General features: G+C 35.8%; 1 protein-coding gene and 1 long non-coding RNA gene across 7 annotated transcripts in view; one reads left to right on the forward strand and one right to left on the reverse strand.

Annotated features, from left to right (window-relative positions):
* LOC131484994 (uncharacterized) overlaps positions 1-563 on the reverse strand; it is a 56,674-nt gene extending 56,111 nt beyond the window's left edge. For 3 of the 5 annotated variants that reach the window (XR_009248558.1, XR_009248559.1, XR_009248556.1), the window contains exon 1: positions 352-562. This is a non-coding gene — a long non-coding RNA (uncharacterized LOC131484994). Of the gene's footprint in view, positions 1-351 lie in introns of all 5 variants that reach the window. The other 2 variants (XR_009248557.1, XR_009248560.1) reach the window with 2 other exon arrangements.
* On the forward strand, positions 473-20,464 carry C1D (C1D nuclear receptor corepressor). 2 transcript variants are annotated; one of them, XM_058683874.1, is made up of 6 exons: positions 498-566; positions 10,933-11,095; positions 14,884-15,030; positions 15,756-15,822; positions 16,128-16,183; positions 18,839-20,464. In XM_058683874.1, exons 3-6 carry the CDS (start codon positions 14,893-14,895, stop codon positions 19,001-19,003), a joined length of 426 nt encoding a protein of 141 aa, XP_058539857.1. In that variant the 5' UTR covers positions 498-566; positions 10,933-11,095; positions 14,884-14,892; the 3' UTR covers positions 19,004-20,464. The 2 variants fall into 2 exon arrangements, with proteins under 2 accessions (XP_058539856.1, XP_058539857.1); XM_058683873.1 differs by lacking the exon at positions 10,933-11,095 and having other exon boundaries at positions 473-566.
* Positions 20,465-21,507: the final 1,043 nt, after the last annotated feature.

Below are 21,507 nucleotides of genomic sequence, written 5' to 3' on the forward strand. Positions count from 1 at the left end.
GGCTCTATTTATTAAAATATAGTTTTGTTTATTGAAACTAATAATGAAGAATCTGGACTCGTATTTTGCCTTTTCCCCATTTTTCAAGAAATTCATTTTTTGCTGTATTTTACGAAGACATTTTTAGCGATGAATTGTAAAAATAAAGAACCTGTGCTTTCGCCACAGGTAATTTGGGAGTCCGCTCTAGAAGGTTAATTTTGAGGTGGGCGAAGGGAGTGTAGTAAGAACCAGGGTCCCGGAACCAGCTTAAACAAAAATAAAAACCTGACCAAAGCTTTAGCAACTAACATCGTTTTCTGGTTCAATACGCTCAACTTGTATTACGGCGGGTGTCGGCCGAATACAAACCTAGTAAAAAGTAACCGCTTCCCGCCGCAACTCCTTCCACAGCTTTGGCCTGAGGCGCTTGAGAGTTTAGGCTAGGGAAAAGGAGCCAGCGGGGCGGGGCGAGCAGCGTGAGGTTATCAAAGAGCGCCGCTGGCGCCCGGGATAGAGCCGGCGCCTCATTGACGTCACCACTGCCCGACTGCTTTTCCCGGAGACCGGAGTAGAAGGCCAGCGAGGTATTATTCGAAGCTGGGGTTTGAGTTTGTCTCGTGTTTCTGCAAAAGTTCGCTTCTTCTGGGAGTCCCCCTTTCTTCCCCTGGCTGACTGTGAGGAGCGGGTCGAGCTGCGTAGCCTTCGTGAATGCGTTCCCTCACACCCGAGCGTTGGGGGCAGCATTGCTTCAGGCCCTCCACTTGGGCTTGCCCTGCGGCTGCTTGCTGGCTTTGGCTAACCTTGGACCCTTACTTCTCCCTCTTGATCTGGCCTTTACTTTTTTCTTCTCAGCTCCTCCTATCAAATATTGGAAGGCGAAGGAGAAATTAAATAACTTAACAATTTTCAGCTGCCGTCAAATCTGGTTTAGGGAGGAAGGCCAAAGTGGGAAGTGTAGAGGAGTAACTTTACTGTGTTATCCACATTTTTCATTCACATATATGATCACCAACTGCCTGCCGCTGCAGTATTAGCCCACCTGAGTCGGTAGGCTAATCTCGATTTAAAGGTGAAATCCAGAGTGGGTACTCAAGAAAGTTTTCCTTTATGCCTCAGGAAGAAGGTTAGGTGCGATTCAAACTTCTGCTTAAAATTATCTTTAATGTCTTCCTGTGTGTTGACCGCTGTTCAGTTTTTGCTTGATAAAGATGTATGTGTCCTGCTTATTAACCTCTTTGGACTGTCTGATAATATACTGAAGCGAGAAGTAATTGTATGTTGACGTTGGTTCCAAAAATGTTGGATCCGAAAAAAAATCCGACAACTATTGAAATTGAGAGAACTGTTTGTGATTGGTGGAAATGCCAGAACTCATTGTTTTGTTGAAAGATAAAATAATGACAGTGTGAACAGTGGTTTTCCAAAATGCTATAGGATGTTATAGCTCCCTCCAATAGCTATGTTGTATGTATCACAGTACAGAGGTGATACAGTTTTTCATAACTACTTTTAGTTTTTAGATGGTTCTTTATATGTGTTATCTCAGCTACTGTTTCCAAACAGTTGACCCTTCAAGTTTGGCTTTGAATAGTCCACATTGGATTAGGGTATTTGATCATTTTCACTTTAGTAAAATAATAACTACTACTACTAGCTACTAGTGGTAACTGAACCATGCACTGTTCTAATAGCTTTACCAATATTATTCATTTAACTTTCACAATAGCCTTATATACTGTTACTCTTTTAGAGATGGTAATATTGTAAGAAGCAAATTCTGTGGTTTTGGAAGGTAGTTTTGCTGCTTCATATCTATAAATTTGAAAATATTTTGAGTTAAACATTAACATTAAATAATCGAAGTAATTTCATTACAATCTGATGTAATTATTCGTCTCAATCTTGAGCAACCTTTTGTAATTTCTATCTTTTTCTGTTATCGGGCTTTGGGATAAGTTTTTTTTAAGTTACTTATTTTGAGAGAGAGATAGAGAGCAAGCTGGGGAGGGGTAGAGAGAGAGAGGGAGACTGAGTAACAAGCAGGCTCCGTGCACTGTCAGTGCAGAGCCTGATGCGTGGCTCAAACTCAGGAACCATGCACGAGATCATCACCTGAGCTGAAATCAAGAGTCTGACACTTAACCAACTGAGCCACTCAAGCGCCCCTAAATTTGGTTTTTAGAGGTTAACACCTTTAAAAAGAAAAAGTTAATCTTTTCTCAGGGATTTTACTGTAAGTTTGAAGGAAAATTATAGGTGGTACTAACATGGGTTGTCTGCCAAAGGAGTGATATTATTGACGGATTGTTCTATATATGTTTCACCGTTATTTTCTAAGAAAATGCAGTGCAAAAAGGTCATTATGGTAATAGAATTCTGGTGTGACATCTGCAGATGTCCTCTAGTTCCAAAAAAATTATAAATTGGATTGTTTTCTGGCTTAGTTCATAATTGTATGTCACTCTGCTTAGCATAGGAATGGAAATAGTCCTAGAATGTACATTATGGTACATTTTTCTTTTGGATTCATGTGGTGACTTCCTAATATCTTTAAGTATAAATTCTAATCTGATATTAAGATTTTCCAAAATTTGTCTCCAGTTTACTTTCATTGGTTTTAGACAGTTAACAGATAGTTACGAAGTACCTAATATGTGTCAAGACATTGTTAGTCACATGCAGATGCAAATGTCATGCAACATGAATCCCACCCTGAAGGAATAGCACGGAGGATACATAACCAGTGGAATGTTTTGAGCAGAGGACTGACATGATCTGATTTAGGTTTTTAACAGGATCACTCTGGCTGCTGTGTTAAGAACAGATTGTTGAAGAGTGGCATAGGCAAAAGCCAGGAGACTAATTAGGAAAGTCTTGTAATAATTCACATGAGATTATAGCAGCTTCATAATCTCATAGGGTGGAAAGAAATGAATATGGTGAGTAGCAGTTCAATTTTGAACGTATTTTGTAGGTGAAGCTAACAGATTTGTTTATGGATTAAATGTGGGTTGTAAGAGTAAGATAATTGTCAGGGTATGGGGCTTGAACAACTAGAAGGGTGGAATAGCCATTAACTAAGAAGTGAAAAACTATGGGAGGAGCAGGCTTGTGGGGGAAGATTAGGAGTTCAGTTATGACATACTATGTTTGAGATGTCTATTAGTCATCCAAGTTGAGATGTTGAGTCTACCAAGTCTGGAGTTCAGTGGGAGTAGATCATTGCTAGAAAAGAACATTTGGGAGTTGTCAGCGAACAGATGGTATTTAAAATTGGGAGACTGGAGATAATCACCAAAGGAGTGACTATAAACAGAAAAGAACGTAGTACAAGACCTGAGTCTTTAGGCATTTTAGCCTTTTTAGATTTGGGGAGATGAAAAACTAGCAAAGGAGACAAAATGAATAGCTACTGAGGAGCAGGGACAGTTTTGAGAATCTAGTGTTGTGGGATTCAGGGCCGAGTATTGTGTTCATTTTTGTCAAATGTAATGAATGGATGGGTCATTTGAATCTTGATCTTTGAATTTATCAAGATACATGAAAATGTGTATGATTGATGGATATATGATAACTAAGTCTGGAGAACCATGAGAGTAAAGAAGAAGGAGAAAAGAAGGAGACGAAATTACTCCTTTATAGAGGAGAGGGCATTTGATGTTGGTTTAAAGAATTAATGTTTCACTGGGCTCAGAATACAGGGGATGGAGGTTAAGGACAGGTATTCAGAGCAGAGGGAAAGGCTTTACTTCTTTCCCTTCAAGGCCATACCTCCCAGGCTGCTGTTTTAAAGATACTTTTGCAAGTCCTTTCCTTTGTGTCCATTAGCCAATTCCTGCATTCTTGGTAATTGTTCTTGCTCTAGGCCTACTGAACGCTGCTAAAGAAATTCACAAAACCCCAACCAGGTCTTCTGTCAGTTGACTGACAATTCCTTTATTTATCCTTATCTTGGCGCGGAATCTACGATGCCATGTAAATGAATAATATTCACTGAACATTTACTACATGCCAGGCACTAAGGATTGATTCTGAGTAAAGACTTGCCCTGTATGAAGCTTACAGTCTAGTGTGGATGATGGACATTAATCAAATAATTGCAGAAATATGAAATTACAACAATGATAAGGAGAAAGAAGGATGCTGTGAGACTGTACCTAGTGGATATGAGGGGTGAGGGAGCGGAGTTAAGCAGGAAAAAAATCATGGTGGCTGGGAGTCCTCGCAATTCTAGGAGTTCTAGGGATAGCACACATCCAGAAAGGTTTTTGTAATGTGAGAAGAGGGAGAAAATGGCCTCATGGTGGCTAGAAAATTTATGTGTACAGAAGGGAATCTATTCATATGGTTCTTTGAATATAATAGAGCTAAAGAATGTAGGTTTGATTTTAGCTGCTAAGTTGGGGAAATGACATTTTTATCTGGTATATTTCTGGATGAAGTAAATTTCAAAGAATTGAAAAACTTATATGTAAATATAGATAATTATTATAATATGTTATGTATATTATTGTTTAAAAATAATAATTCTGAGAGTATAACATAAAATGTGTTCCCTACCTTCCTGCTTTTTGGTTTCCCAGGAGTAGCCACAGTTAACAGCTTCTTTTTTAAGAAATTTACATGGATATACAAGTATGCCTCCATACTCATGTATCTTTTTTCTTAAAAACAAATGAGTGTATTATATGTGCTGTTCAGTTTTTGTTGACTTAATATATCTTAGGAATCCGAGCTCTACTTTATACTTTTTCATGGCATCAGAGTATTTTATTGAATGAATAGATCATAATTTATTTAACCAGTTCTTGTTAATGGGCATGTAGATTGTTCCCTGCTTTAAAGTTTCAGTATTTTAGAGTGTTGCAGTAGATGTCCTTGAACATTATCTTTGGGAAAATGTACTCTTTGGGAAGTAAAACTGCTGGGTCAAAGAATTTGTACATACACAATTTTGAAGCACATTGCCAAATTCCTGCCACCCCCCCACGCTCAATTTACACTCCAGTTACTAGTGAATGAGAGGCTGTTTCTCCTCACCTTTGCCCATATTAGATACTATCAATCTTCTTAATTTTTGCTTGTTTGACAGATGAAAAGTGGCATTTTGTTTTAGCGATTTATGTTTCTTTAATTATAAGATTAAGTAGCTTTCTTTATGTTTATTGGTCATCTGGATTCCTTTATATGTGAACTGCTGATTTTCTTTGTTCATTTTTCATTTGGATTACAAGTATTCTTTTTGTTGTTAAGTTGATTTGTAGAGGTTCCTTTTTATCTGTCTTTGTTGCAAATATTTTCCCTAGTTTTATATATGACTTTAGACTTGATTTGATGGTTTGTTTATTTATTCATTTTTGCATGCATTCATTTTTAGGAGAGGCAGATAAAGTATACAGCATCAGGATTTTTTTTAGAAGGAAATTTGTGACATTATTGAAATAATTAGACACTCTGGAATGTCAGCCTTTGTTGGAAATGTCAGTAATAAACACCTCATTTGAGGCCACGGGGTATGTTTTGTTTTTATAAGCTTTGTTCAACAACTATCACAGATCTGGTGAGCACACCCAGTGACCTAGCTTCCCATTACCCCCAATTATATTTGGAATTGAAATGAGATATAGTAGAGCTGCTTAAGTATTCTAGACCGTACTTTCTATTTAGGTGTTTTTAAATTTATGAACTGAGTTATATTCTAAATGTTAATTTGTGAGTTAGCTATCTAATTTCACTATAGAAATAATGTACATAGGTTCTTATCTTGACTCTCAAAGTATAATTAACTCATGAAGGCTACCTTTTTTTAAAATGCAAATTCAAGATGTCTTGTAATTTTACCCCTATGTACTTAAGTATGCACCCTTAAATAAGGATATTGTCTAATATAACTATAATGCCATTTGCATAGCTGAGTTCTTTTTTTGTGTATTTGCTTATTTTGAGAGAGAGGAAGAAAGAGAGAGGGGGAGAGAATCCCAAGCAGGCTCTGTGCCGCGAGTGAAGAGCCCAGTGCAGGGCTCGATCCCACAAACTGTGAGATCATGACCTGAGCTGAAATCAAGAGTCGGAGGCTTAACCGACTGAGCCACCCAGGCTGAATTCACCTCATAGCTGATTTCTAATTTCATAGCAAAATTATCAATGATCTGTTAGTGTCATCTAACACCTGATCCATGTTCAGATTTCTTTGTCTCAAAAATAACCTTTTTACACATGATTTGAATCAAGATCCAAACAAGGTCTACATATTCCATTTGGTTGTTAGCTGTCCCAGATCTCTTTAATCTCTTCTTCCTCTACCTCCTCTCCCTTTTCTTAGTTTTTCTTCATCCCATTTATTTGTTACAGAAACCAGGTCAATTGTCCAGTAGAGTATTTCTTATTCTAGATTTGTCTGTTTGCTTTCTTGTGATGTTGTTAACTTGTTTCTCTACCCTCTGTATTTCCTGTAAAATGGAAGTTAGCTTTAAGGGCTCAATTAGGTTCAGATTCAACTTTGTTTGGGGATGTTGGTCATGCTACAGAGATGGTGCTGTGTACATCACATTGCTTAACATCAGGAGATTCATAATTTGTTTGTGTCCTACTTTCAGTGATGTGAAGATTGATCCCTGGGTTTAAGTAGTGACAGTCTCGGGGCCTGTGGGTGGCTCAGTTGATTAGGCGTCCAACTTCGGGTCAGGTCACGATCTCACGGTTTGTGAGTTTGAGCCCTGCGTTGGGCTCTGTACTGACAGATCAGAGCCTGGAGCCTGGTTCAGATTCTATGTCTCCCTCTCTTCTCTCTCTGCTTCTCCCCTGCTTGCACTCTGTTTCTCTCTGTCTCAAAAATAAATAAACGTTAAAAAAGAAATTAGTGACAGTCTCACCTCTCCATTGTAAACTTGCCCCTCACCCCTTTATCTGTCAGTGATTGTTGCCTGTATCTATAATTTCATTAGGGGTTGCAAAATGGTGATATATTTTTTTTGTAATTTGTCATTCCTTCACATTTGTTAGCTGGAATTTGAAGTCTAGTTTTATTACTTGGGAATCTACAGTCAGGAATAACAAGACTTGTGGGGAAATTCTGTCAGAACAACAGCTTGTAATGCTAAGAATGTACCTTTTCTGCTATAGTTCTGGAGGCTGGAAGGAGTGTGATGGTCTTTTTGATGTGACAGCTTAGTGAGACTGCAGCCCCCAGATATTCAGTCCAATACCAACCTAGATGTTGCTGTAAAGGTATTTGTAGATGTGATTAAAATCCACAAATCAGTTGACTTTAAGTTAGAATATTCTAGATAAGCTGAGTGGGTTTGATTCAATCAGTTAAAAGGCTTTAGGAGCAGAGCTAAGGATTCCCTGACAAAACAAGTTCCACCTGTGGACAGCAGCTTCCTCTTGTAGCCAGGAGTTCCAGTATGCCCTTCCTTGATGGCCTGCCCTGCAGAGTTTGGAATTAGTTAGCTCCCACAGTTGCACAAACCTGTTACTTGCAATAAATCTCCTTATATATATCTCCTATTGGTTCTACTGCTCTGGGTGAGCTCTGGCTGATACCAGGAGCAACTCCCCTGATTCCTGTTCTCTAAGAAAATGGGGTGAGGAGTGGTGGTAAGGGTCAGAGAACCTACTTTTTTTAGGGTGACCATATGACTTATTGTTCAAACTGGCACTTGTGGAAGAGAAATGGAGAGCTGGGCAGATGGCAGACTGAAACAACAGGTATAAACTGGGATTGTCCTGGGCAGATCGTGACATAGTCATTCTGTGTGTCAGCCACTGGTGATACAACAGCAGTATGACACAGCCCCTTCAAGGAGCTTGTAGTCAAAGGGAAGTCAAGTACATCAACAGACATCACCAAATAGTGTTTTAGGTGACATGACAGCTTGTAGTTGTGTTTCTCCAGAGAGAATGGGAGGGTGGCACTCAGAGAAATCTTCACTGGCTGAAGTAAAACCTGATCTTACCTCCAAAAATAAGCAAGGTTTGAACAAAGTTAAGTGCGAAGAACGGTTAATGTACAGAGAACCATACAGGTGAAAGGTTAGAGTGAATGAGCATGGCACATCTGGAAAACTGCCATTGTGCCTGCAGCTATAGGATTGGAAGAGGAGGGTGATGAAAGATGAGGTTAGACAAGCAAGGGCCATGTAATAATAGGCCTGGCATCCATACTGAGGGGATCGGGAACTTTTGCAGGATTTTAAGTAGGGGTGTACAATGATCAGAGTATCTATAGAAAAATCATATTTTGTAACATCTCAAAATTGAGAGTGGAAAATATTGACAGTAGGGAGATTACTCAAAGGCTCTTGAAATGATCTAGCCAGTGAAAGTGGAGGAAAGCTTGTGGTGTAAGGAAATTAAGGAGGCCAAACTGATGGGATCTGGGGCCTGAGGAAGGGGTAAGGGGTGATTCCTATGTTCCTGGCTGGACTGACCTCCCGGAAGTAAGAGAATCAAGGGTAGCAGATAGGGGGATGGCTTCTGTTCTATGTGTGATGCTGTGCACCCCTCTTTTCTCCTGCCTGTACTGTGGTTTCTCTTAACCACTGAGAGGAAGAAGTGACAGTAACATCCTATAGGAGTTACTAGGGGAGAGTTCCCCCCTCTCTCTGTGCTTTAGTCCCAACCAGACCTTAGAGATGGAAAGAGGCAGATTTTCTCATGTCCTCTTCCACTTCCACCTTTGCCGTTGGTACTTTAGAAGGAGGAGGTGAGGTGGAAGGGTGAGAAATACCTTTAGAACTTGGGAAGGAGTAAGGAGCAGAGGAGGGTGAGTTGTTTTCTTCTTTCTCTTTGGGCATTTTACCATGTACAACTGGGCAAGTTATTGAATCTGAAGTAAGTGAGTATACTTAGAAGTGTCTGGCTCATAGGCAGTGATTTTCAAATGTTTGCTATTGCTGCTAATACCATACATGCATGGCGTCATCCTGGGATCTGAGTAACAGAGGGAAGTTTCTGCAGTTCTCTCCTTGTAACTTTTCCTGTGGAAAGAACAAATATTCAGGAACTGTCTGTGTAAAATGTTAGAAGAAATCATGAATTGGAGGGAATTTCTGATCATAGAAGAACCATTATTTTGTAGTCGGCCTTGCCTTTATTTTTTAGTTAGGAAAAAGGCAAGTGGTTCAGTTCATATTTAATGAGGGTAATTATTCTTACTGCCTTGCTTTCAGTGTTCACCCTCACCCATTTTAACAATAAATAACTACTTGTTTATTGGGGCTTAGGGACCAGGAATAATTGCAGGAAAAATCCCCATCATGATTCTAGGGAGGGAAATTATTCACTAATAGAAAAATTGGATGAAAACATTCACATTTAAATAAAGGCCTTTTTGTGTTTTTTATACTTGCAGTATTTGTTAAGAGCCAAAACACTTTGTTAAAATATGCCTTTATTTAAATTTAATGATTATTTTTATTACGATTTTAATACATGCTTTTTGAAATAACAAAATTTAAACAATGAAGAATGAAGAGTTAGAAAAATGAGTCAGCTTTGATCCTATTCCCTAATCTCTGACCCCTTTTCAGAGAGAATGTCTCTTTTTTGTATATCTCCTTCCAGACCTTTTTCTTTTTTTTCTTTTTTTTTTCTTTTATTTTTTCCTTTTTTAAATTTACATCCAAATTAGTTAGCATATAGTGCAACAATGATTTCAGGAGTAGATTCCTTAGTGCCCCTTACCCATTTAGCCCATCCCCCCTTCCCACAACCCCTCCTGTAACCCTCAGTTTGTTCTCCATATTTATGAGTCTCTTCTGTTTTGTCCCCCTCCCTGTTTTTATATTATTTTTGTTTCCCTTCCCTTATGTTCATCTGTTTTGTCTCTTAAAGTCCGCATATGAGTGAAGTCATATGATTTTTGTCTTTCTCTGACTAATTTCGCTTAGCATAATACCCTCCAGTTCCATCCACGTAGTTGCAAATGGCAAGATTTCACTCTTTTTGATTGCTGAGTAATGCTCCATTATATATACACCGCAACTTCTTTATCCATTCATCCGTCGATGGACATTTTGGCTCTTTCCATACTTTGGCTATTGTTGATAGTGCTGCTATAAACATGGGGGTGCATGTGTCCCTTGAAACAGCAAGATAAATGCCTAGTAGTGCAATTGCTGGGTCGTAGAGTAGTTCTATTTTTAGTTTTTTGAGGAACCTCCATACTGTTTTCCAGAGTGGCTGCACCAGCTTGCATTCCCACTTCCAGACCTTTTTCTACATATCTTTATATATACGGGTTTTTAGAAACAAATGGCATATGTTAGATACATATTGTTTTGTATACAATGTTCTATGAATTTTTTCACCATTTCTCATTTGTGTTACTACATAAAGATTTACTTCTTTGTTTTTAATATTCTCTTGGATGGATGTGCTGTAATTCATTTAACTGTTTCCTTATTGATGAATATTAGATTAGTATTTCCAGTATTTTGTTAGAGATTTTTCATTCAACAAATGTTTATTGACTGTCGGGCAGTGCTAGTGAAAAAAACACAAAAATTTCTGCTCTCATGTAGTTCCCTTCTTTTGGAGGTGGCCAGGCAGTAAACGAATAAATAAGTCAGATGCTACTGAGGACTCTGAGGCAGAGGAGATACGGAGTGCTGGGAATGGGGTGTGTGCCTGTTAACATAGGTAGTCAGGAAAGGATTACCTGCAGGTGACCTTTGAGTAGAGCTCTGATGAAGGTGAAGTATTGTGCTCTGAAGCTCCTGGTGGGAGAGAAGCATTCTAGGGAGGAAAGAAGCAGCACAAAGGCCCTGAGGTAGGGGCATACCTGACCTGAAAGAGCAATGAGGCTGTTATGGCCTGAGTGGAATGAGGAGATGAGGTCACAGAGGAGGTAGCAGAGAGGGATTTTTAGGCCACTGTAAGTAAGGAGTTTGTCTTTTGTTATTTTTTAAATTTTTTACTTAAAATTTTGTTTCTTTTTTATTTTAGAGAGAGCCTGCACATGAGCAGGGGAGAGGGGCAGAGGGAGAGAGAGAGAATTTTAAGCAGGTTCCACGCTCAGTGCAGAGTCCGACGTGGGGCTCAATCTCATGACCCTGGGATCATGACCTGAGCTGAAATCGAGTTGGACCCTCAACTGACTGCCACCCAGGTGCCCCAGATTTTGTCTTTTATTGAATGAGGTGTGGTGAGCCTTTGAATGGAAATTTCCAAGCAGAGTTATGATATAATCTGACTTAGATTTGGAATGATCACCCTGCTTTCTTGATACTAAACTATCAGAATGGAAACAAGGAGGTCATTTAGGAGGCTACTGCAACAATCTGGGCAAGATACAGTGATGGCTTGAATTGACTTGGATCAGGGTGGTCTCAATAGAAATGGTAGCATGTGGTTGGATTCTAAATATGTCTTAAAGCTAGGGTGAAAGAGAAGAGTCAAGGACCACTCTGTAATTTTAGGTCTGAACAATTGGGAAGGTGGAGTTGGAAACACTACAGTAGGCAAGATTTGGCTTTGGGCACATTACATTTGAGAATCTATTAACATCAACCAGAGGTATTGAGTAAGCAGTTGGAAATATGATTTGGAGTTCAGTGGGGAGGTCAGGGTTGGAGATAAAGACCTGGGAGTCATCAGTATATTAATGCAATTTAAAGCCCTGAGCTCACCTAATGAGTAAATTAGAGAGGAAAAGAGAATCAAGGACGCCTGTGGGCATTTCAAGGATAAGAGGCTGAGGATATGAGAAGGATGCTGCAAAGGAGACCAAGAAAGCAGCCATGAGGTAGGAGGGAAATCAAGAAAATATGATGCCAAGGAAATGAAGAGAGTGAACAGTGTCAAGTGATGAGAACTGGGAATTGACCATTGAATTTAACAATGTGGCTGTGTGGATGACCTTGACGAGAGCAATTTGAATGAGAAGGAGGGGGCCCGATTGTGGCCGGATCAAGAAAGAATGGAAGGAGAGGAATTGGGACTGTTAGTGTAAGCACCTGTTTTTGAGGGTTTGTTCTAATAGCAATTGGAACTGTTACTATAAGCACTTCTTTCAAGGATTGGAAAATGAGGCTTTTGCTGGAGGGGGATATGAAATCAAGATATTTCTTTTGTTGTCAAAGATGGAGAAATAAAATGTTGTAAGCTTATGGATAATGATGGAGCAGAGGGAAAAATTGATGCAAGAGAAAGTGGGAGAGATTGAGAGAAGAGTTCAAGGAGTGCATTTTAATAAATTTGTATGTATATACAGAAATTTCTCTAAGCTAGATTCTTAAGAGGATTTCCTGAGTCAAAGGGTATGTATGTTTAAAAAATCTGTACCAGTTTATATTCCACCTTCATTGTATACCCTTGCCAACATTGAACTTTGCTAATCTTTAAAATTATTGCCAGTCCAATGGGTGATACTTTTTTAATTTGTAGGAATTCTTTATAAAATTGAACTAATCCTTTTTTATATTCCGGCAAATATTTTCTCCCATGCACTTTCTTGCCTTTTAACTTTGCTTACAGTATACTTTTACCATGTGGATTTTTTTCTTCCAGTTTTTATGTAGTTAAGTCTGTCATTCATTTCCTTTCATAGCATTTGTGTTTCATTTGGATTATGTAAATATTTTATATAATCTTTTAATACGTTTATACGTTTGCCTTTTTAATTCATCTGGAGTTTATTTTTGTGTGTGTTATGAAATAGGTATCTAAGTTTTTCATCTTTTTTTGTGTTCTTAAACAGTTAAATACTGTAAGAAGTAACTGTTGCTTAAAGGTTTAAAAGAAAATACCTAGATCTTCTAGGCTTGGAGCCTTTTTGAAGGGTAGATCTTTGACTTAAACATTTTCTTAATAATCTATTTGGTTTATGTACTTCCTTTTAGGTTAATTTTGGTAACTGATTCTGTTTTCCTTCAGCACCACATTCTTTTCAGCCAGATTTTCAAATTCATTGGCTTAAAATTCTACATAAAGAGAAGAAATATAAGTCTTCTTTATATTTGCAATATATCCTTTGTACTTACACCTGTATTTGGGCAGCAGATGCTGGAGCCTTTCACAGATCTAGAGATTGGTTTAGCTGTTTTCAGCCCTCATGGCCCAGCTCTTATTGCCCTTCATCTTGGGGTTATTCTTACATTGTCCTTCTCTCTCTCTCTCTCTCTGTAGGGGATTTCTGGCTTCTTGGATTGCTTTCCTATCACTCTGGTCCCATTTGCTCTTTAGCTTACAAAAATTTGTACTGTTGAAGTCTGCTCATGGATACATGCCCTTCTTGGTTTTCAATATTACTATGGACTTATTTTTATATTTCTTCTGGCATTTTGGAGAGTTTTGGGGAGGGATCAGAGGCAAATGTAAATTTTCAGTTAGCTTTTTGAAATAGGAAGTCACAATTCCTTCCTGTGGGGTTTTCTTTTATCAGAGTTCTTTGTTTAATTGCTGGTTGCACAGTAGTTAGAGTGTAATTTTACAGCACAAGTAGTGATCATCAGATGGATTTCACCTTTTTTTTTAAGTGAAACCAGATGTCTCAGCAGAATATACTTGTTGAATAGAAATGTTGATATATTGTCACTAAATATTCCAATAGTACTTTTTAAAGTTGTGACATAGGCATCATAACATTTAGAACTATAAGGGACTTTACAGATTAGACCAACTGTCTTATTTTATGGATGAAGTATTTGAGGCCCAGAGACTTTTCAGTGATTTATCTAAGGTGACAAAGTCAGTAATCAAGCAAGACAGAAAGCCCAAGTCTCTTTACTTCAATTCTGCTGTTTTGCTCTTTCACACATTCTTGGTGGTTCTACTTAGCTTTGTAATATGAAAGAGGTATTTTCAGCTAATAAACTTTTTTTAAACCTAAAGATGATACGTATGGCTTGGGATTGCTTCCGAAATTTGGTCTTAGATATCATATTAAATGCATTGTTGTGGATTTTGTTTTTTCTCACATAGATATTATATATTAAGATATAAATGTGAATTTTAAAAGAATGGGCTGTCAAGGTATACTCTGGCCTAAATGAAAACCATATAGTTTATTCCTCTGAAGTTTCCTCTTTTCTGCTTGTAGACTTTATGTGATTAATGGACTCTTTGAATTTGTTATTAATATTTTAAAGAGGCTTAAAGAATATATATACAGGCTTCAAAATGATTTTAGTGACAGTCATAAGATAATTCAGACCAAGGTTTTCTAATTTTTTAGTTTAATATACCATGCTGCTAGATCAACATCTAAATTTATGGTGCGCCTGAGTGGCTCCGGCGGTTGAGCGTCCAGATGAGTGTAGGACTTCAGCTCAGGTTATGATCTCGTGGTTCGTGGGTTTGAGCCCCATGTATCAGGCTCTGTGCTGACGGCTCAGAGCCTGGAGCCTGCTTTGAATTCTGTGTCTGCCTCTCTTTCTGCCTCTGGGCTGTTCACTCTCTCTCTGTCTCTGTCTCTCTCTCTCAAAAATAAACATTAAAAAAATTTTTTTTTAATTTAAAAGGGCTAAAATATATGTTTTTGCTTTACTTGTGATTTTTCAGCAACCATAGAGATAGGATATACTCATTATACTTTCATTGCTTTGCTTGGTTTTTAACTTCAACAGAAAGTTTTTTAAATGTAGGACTTTGATTAATGATAATCCATGTTTGGTGGTCATGTCTTTTATTCTTGACAAACATTGAGGCTCTAATATGTACAGCATTAGTGGACTTGGGTGGGTTCTCTTCTCCCCTTGCCCACCTCAAACAATTTGAGGAGGGGAAGTTTGAAGGTATTTGCTCTAGAATTATATTCTAAGAAGATTTATTTACTTACCTTCAGGTTTTACCTCTTGTAGCACTTTTTAAACATGTGATACGACGTATTGATTTTGTTTTTGTAAACTACAGAGCAATCTGTCTCCCATGAATTCTAAGAATTTAATTTTTTTACAGTTGGTCATAATGTCAGGTGAAGAAATTAATGAAGACTACCCAGTAGAAATTCATGAGTATTTATCAACATTTGAAAATTCCATTGGTGCTGTGGATGAGATGCTGAAGACCATGATGTCTGTTTCTAGAAATGAGTTGTTGCAGAAGGTATTTTAAAAATGTAATTTAGAAAACAGAGTGCTGTGTTATGAAAACATACAGAAGACATAGATTAGCGATGTGCTCCTTTTCCCCTTTATTTCAAGTGTTTGGGTATTTTTAAGGGGAAAAAACAAACCAGAACTTCAACTTTAGGAAATACTTCCTAACTATATTTTTATTTTGACGTGGTTTTGAGAAAAAAAGGAGCACTCAAAACGTTCTTTTTGACAGACTCTGTCTTTGACCTTTTAAGTATTACAATGATGTTATCAGAGTTTCTGGAAACCCTATAGGACAAAAAGAGTAAATTGACTTTGACAGTCTAAAACAAATCTCATTATGTTTCTTCTGTCTTTGGTATTGCCTAAGCATTTTAGCCTGCCTCTTATACATAAATGCATCATGTACAGTGTTTACATTGATAAATTACTTTTGACATACAAAGCCCAGATCATAACTCCTGAAATTAAAATAATTGAAAAGAATTTTTCTTGGATTATACATATTCTTTGTCTAACTAAAGATGATACCTCGAAGTGAAAATTTGTGGGCAAAAATCTCTGGTTAACAATTTTTTTTTTTTTGCAAATTATTTCAAGATCATTTGGTTATTGGATTATAGGAAGTGAAAGAAACATCTCTTTGATACGTTGTATTTGGTGAAAGTTTAAAATATGTGATGGTGTTCATTGTATGTACTTCTTTTCTCTCTCTCTTTTTTTATTAAATAGTTGGACCCCCTTGAACAAGCAAAAGTGGATTTAGTTTCTGCTTACACGTTAAATTCAATGTTTTGGGGTATGTATATTAATTTGGAGTTAATTATGAAGCAAATTATTATGTCAAAGGTGATTTCTTTTTTAAATGCTAACAATTTATATATTGTTATACTTCATGGCAATTTTTATAGTCAGATATTTATTTCTTTTAAATCAGAATATCAGATGTCCATGAGCCGCATAAAATTTAATATTACATAGAGGTTAAATAAGATTTATCATTTTTTTGTGATATTTCTTTTTTGTGAGTAACTAGAGTTTCTTTAACTAATGCTCGCAATTAATATATATGCCATTTTGTTCCATGAAATCTTTGTCTTGTAGTTTATTTGGCAACTCAGGGAGTTAATCCTAAAGAACATCCAGTAAAGCAGGAATTGGTAAGATTGCAGTGGATTTCTTTTTATTTGACTGTTTGTTGTGGTATTCCTGAAGTCAGAGTCATAGTACTTTATCACACTAGTTGTGGAGAACAAAATTATTTAGAGTCCTAATTATGAAAGTGAGCCAGATTTCATCATGTCTTTAGTTTTTCTTTTCTTTGCCTTTGTCAGAGAATTTGTGTTCCATATATTATATAAATCTCTGGATGGGAGAACGTTACAATTCAAGTAATTATTTATAACTTCCATATTATTTATTCTATAAATTCTTGAAATCCTGTTCATCTCTACAACTGTCCCCCCCCTTTTTTTCTAAACTCTTACACAATTCTTAAAAGTATATTCTAGTTGATTTACTAGCAAAGACGGGAAAGTTTCTCCCCCACCTTTTCAATTCTTCCATTAATTCATTTTCTCAGCAGTAAAGAATCCAGTTCAGCAACAAAGCTAAAAGCTTTTTTGGCACCAGTTATATGTGTACTGTCCAGTAATTCTGCATTAGTGACATATTTACAACCTGTAATAAATCTTCTAGGTTTGTCTTTGTATTCCATTTAGATGTATAAGTACAGTATATAAGGTCTAGTATCTTGAAGTTTTTGCTGACTTCAAAAATTAAATCATTCAATATGAAAGAAAAAATTAGAAATCAAACTTATGGTTACCTTCTTGACTTGGCTTTATGAGTAAGAATATTAATACATTTATTCTTTGTGTTTATAAAATACAAGATAAATATGTGAAATACACTTGACACTGTATTATTATTTTTAAGTCTTCAGGTGTTGATATGTATATTATTTACAACTTGCTAGTACTTGGTCATTTATTTACAAAAAAAATGAGTAAACCAGAGCTCTTGTCTTAATTTTATAAAATAGGGAGTAAGACACGTTCTTCTTTTAAAGTTCTTGGGGGGAAAAACAAATTTATTTTTAATGTAGAAATTGTGAAAAATACTTACAGCAAAAATGTAAAACTATATGAGGCACAGATCTTGATTTGACCAGTGGTACTGGCTTTAAAATCTTAAGGAGGGTGCACTGTATGTATCATCTGTTTTCAATTTTCTGATATGGACTTTACATTTGTAAAGTTCCTCATTTTTCCTTAACACAAAGTTATTTGTAGTATTTTAATACTTGATTCTTTCATTGGAAAAGGATAAAATTATTATCTTTTTTCTCCATCAGAACCCACTTTATGGAGGAGTATATTCATATTCTGGACGAGAGTTGGCACATAAAGCATACATGAACCTATTCCCCTTTTCTGACCTTGTGACAGACATCACTAATTGATCACAGAGTCAGCATGTGAGAGGAAATCTATTTGTCATGTATATCATGAATGGGGAAGGGCACTGCAAATAGTCAGTTTATTTATTCAACAAATAATTGAGTGCTTACTGGAAGCCAGGCATTATATCCAAGTAAGATGATTCCTCTGTAAATAAAGCTGATAAATACCACTGCCCTTGCAGCAGATGCCAGTCTATCTAGTGGAGGGAGACAAGCATTTAACATAATAAATATATGTAGTATGTAGTATGTTAGAAAGTTATAGCTTATGGGAAAAAAAAATAGCGTAGGGTAAGGGGGATTGGAGTGCTTGAGTAGGATTCCATTTTAAATGGTAAAGGCAGCGCCTGTTAACGAGATTAACGTTTGAACCAACTGGAAGGGAGAGAGGGAGTGGCTATGTAGATATTTGAGGAAGATAACTCCAGGCAAGGCTGGAGTGGGTCTGTGTTGGGAAGACTTGGGCTTTTACTCTGAGAGAAATAGAAAACCATGAGAAGATTTTGAGCAGAGTGGTCAGCCTTTCACAATTAAAAAATTCTAGGGGTCTGCATTTTTCTGTGTAAATTTCTGTAACTATTTTGATTATTTTAATGAAACTTGCTTTTCATCAGTGATCACTCATTTACTATGCTATTTTATGGCTCTCATCCCCTTTATTTAAATTTTCCAGTCAAAGTATAGAATAGCCCTTTATTCTGATTAATGGTCTCAGAAGATTCGAAGTGATATGGCACAACCTATTCTGTTTTTCACCTTGTAAAGTCTGATTAGAACTATAGTTTTCATCAGAAAGTATTGTGTGCTTATTGATCAAAAACTATGAAATTGAACAAAAGATTTTGTATTTTCATTTTGCTTATTTTAATTGTGATACTAGAAAGTAAAATAAAAAAATAGTTAAGTACTACTTCATCCATTTCCTGTTTAGAAAAATTTCCAGTTTAATTTGTATGCTGCAAGTATATGAGAGCTCTATTTTAGATTATAGACTTCAGATACATAAGAGTTATTATGTGCATTTAGGTTAGTGCTAAGTTAAATATATAACCACACATAAACAATTCAATGTTTATCTCTGTAGTGATGTCTTAGTCTAGTTCTCCCTCTTTTGTAACATCAAAACACTTCTGAAATGACTTTTTAGTGTCTATTCCCCCCAGACTATGAACTCCAGGAGAGCATGGAGCATGTTTATCCTATTCACTTGCACTTACTATCACCACTCAATAGGCAATAAATACATATCTGTTGAATTTAACTGAGGTATAGTATAATAAAACTTAGTGGTGGTGAACAGCTTAGTAAATCTATTGCTTTCTTTTCTTCTTCTTCTTTTTTAATCTTTAAGGAAAGAATCAGAGTATACATGAACAGAGTCAAGGAAATAACAGACAAGAAAAAGGCCGGCAAGCTGGACAGAGGTGCAGCTTCAAGATTTGTGAAAAATGCCCTTTGGGAACCAAAACCTAAAAATGCATCCAAAGTTGCCAATAAAGGAAAAAGTAAAAATTAGCCTTTTAGTTTTGATGTACACCTATTGAAAAAGTACATCATTTTTATTGTTTTCCACAAAATAGATGATTATGTGGCAATACAAGGTTTAAATGTATTCCTTATTGAATTCATATATAAAATTTACATTTTAAATTTGTAATGCTAAATATTTTTTCCCCAGAAAGATTGTTATCTTTATTGATTTTCCTATAGACCACTATGAGATTTTTAACACTGTGGTATATTTTATATTTATAGTTTATCATCTTTCTTGACAAGACTCTTATTTCCCGATACAGGTCAATCTTTCAAGTACCATTTTATAAGCAACTATGAAATTTAAGTTAAATGTTTTTTGTAAACATTTGTCTATTTTAAATGAATAATGACTTTATGAAGTATGCTATCTGAAGGCTGAAGTTATAAATACATCTGTTTTCACTATATAATAAGAGAATGAAATGACTTAAATGTCCATTTTTTTCTATGTTGTTACTTCATGTTTTCATGATTTTGGGAATTACTATTTTCTTTTGATATTTGAAGTGTGAAATTAAGACTTTAAGGTTATATTTTTATTCTTGGCAATTTGCCTCTATGTCCCATTTAAGGTAAAATATATTCTCATTAACTTCAGATGGGAAATGAGGTTGTATATTGATGGCTGAATTTTGGCATAATAGCTATATCCTATCAATAAAGGCTGTAAAGTTTGTATAGCTGACTGTTTATTTTTCTCTTTTGTATAAATTTGCCCTTGAAATTAGGAAGATAGGTTTTAGAAATCATTAGGAATAAATTCATGAGTTTTTGTTCCTTCTGCATTATGGCCATAGTTCTCTTGGTCTCACTTTTTCAGATTTTTGGATTACATGGTTTTGAGGTGATATCAAGTACATACAAGTATTTTGAAACAACTTCCTATGTTATATAATGCCACTTAAGGGGAAGAGAAATCCAGAAGAGATTATATTGTGTTTATATCCTGATTTATTTTTCTGGAATATTTGTCACAGAGAATTATATGTATTAAAATTTTTTTTAATGTCTAAGTCCTTGAACTTTAATTATATGCTCTTAATGCTTTCAGTCTTTAAGTCCACATCATTATGTATAGGAATGCCAAGTACAGTAAAGTACTTTAATTTTTGAAAAAGAAGTTGTTAAAATTTTCTGTGTGATTAATTCTCCATAAGTAACCTTGAATAAATGGATTTCTTGATTTATGGTATAAGATATTGGAAACGGTCTTAAAATGTAATGGATTTTGTAAAGCATGTTGAACTCTTTCTATGACACATGAAGAGGAAGTCACTGATAGATGCAGAGTCTTTTGGCTCAGTTGTCAGACAGTTTTTGAAGTGGAAGAACATTTATAGTTATTTCATTCCTTCTTTCACCTTCATCCTCTCAAATTTTGAGCTTTTTTGAAAAGTAACTTCTTCATGACAGAAATAAATGTTCTTATGACCAAGTGTAATATACATGTGTTGTTTATTACAAAGGAACTTATAACTTGAATTTTTGTATATTTTCTAATTTCATAAAGAAAAAAGTTAAATGAAAAATGTCATACAGTTACAGAAAATCATTAACCAAGTTATTGGTTTGTGAAAATCCAACTTTTAAATTCTGTTAAGTTGGAGTTTCTTAGTGAATAATTCTTTCAGTGCTTTATTTAGTAGAAATAAACAGTTTTAGCGTATTCCATTTTAGTATGTAGAATTTGAAATACTTATTACCTGGCACATAATAAGGAGCTGAATGGTAGTAGTGCAGTGGGTTTTATTTTCATTTGTTGTTTATTCATTTCACAAATATTTAATGACATTTATTTACATTGCCAAATACGACGCTAGGTTCCACGGAAGACAACTCAAGCCTTTATTCTACTTTTATAAAGTGTTATGAAAGAAGTAGTCTTTTTGTTCACTTTTTCAGAGTTACTAGAAAATTTATGACAAATTGTGCTCATTAACCTTAGTCAGAACCATAAAGGGTGATGGGTTGATCTATTTGACTATGGTACAGTTATTGTTAACATAGTTTTTTCCAAATGACAGTCTGCTCTAAGTTTAGATGTTAATCACATCTTTTATTACTCTCTTTGGGAATTAACAAGTTGGAGAGGTTATAGCTATAGATATTTTTAAGATTAGAATTATAGACTATTAATCTAATACTAAATAATGAGATTTCGTTTTTTAATATTATTTTAAGTACAATTTTCTTGTTTCATAGTTGCAGGATGGGAATTCATTTTAGTAAAGTAGAATATGTTAAGAGGAAAATTGAAGGATGAATTATGGTTTACATTCCTGGAATTAGGAGGTTATGTCAAGTTGATTGGTTTTTAAGATACCCTGCAGATTAAAAAATTGTTCTACTTAGCTATTAGAAATGGATTGGTATTATTTCTAAATAAGGCTTTTAAAATTGACTAGAAATGTAGGAAATGTTTCAAAAATGGACATTGTATTGAATATAGATACTTATTTCTTAAGTAGGTCATTCGAGGAAAAG

Source organism: Neofelis nebulosa, chromosome 9, assembly GCF_028018385.1.
Source record: "Neofelis nebulosa isolate mNeoNeb1 chromosome 9, mNeoNeb1.pri, whole genome shotgun sequence".
Lineage (NCBI taxonomy): Eukaryota > Metazoa > Chordata > Mammalia > Carnivora > Felidae > Neofelis > Neofelis nebulosa.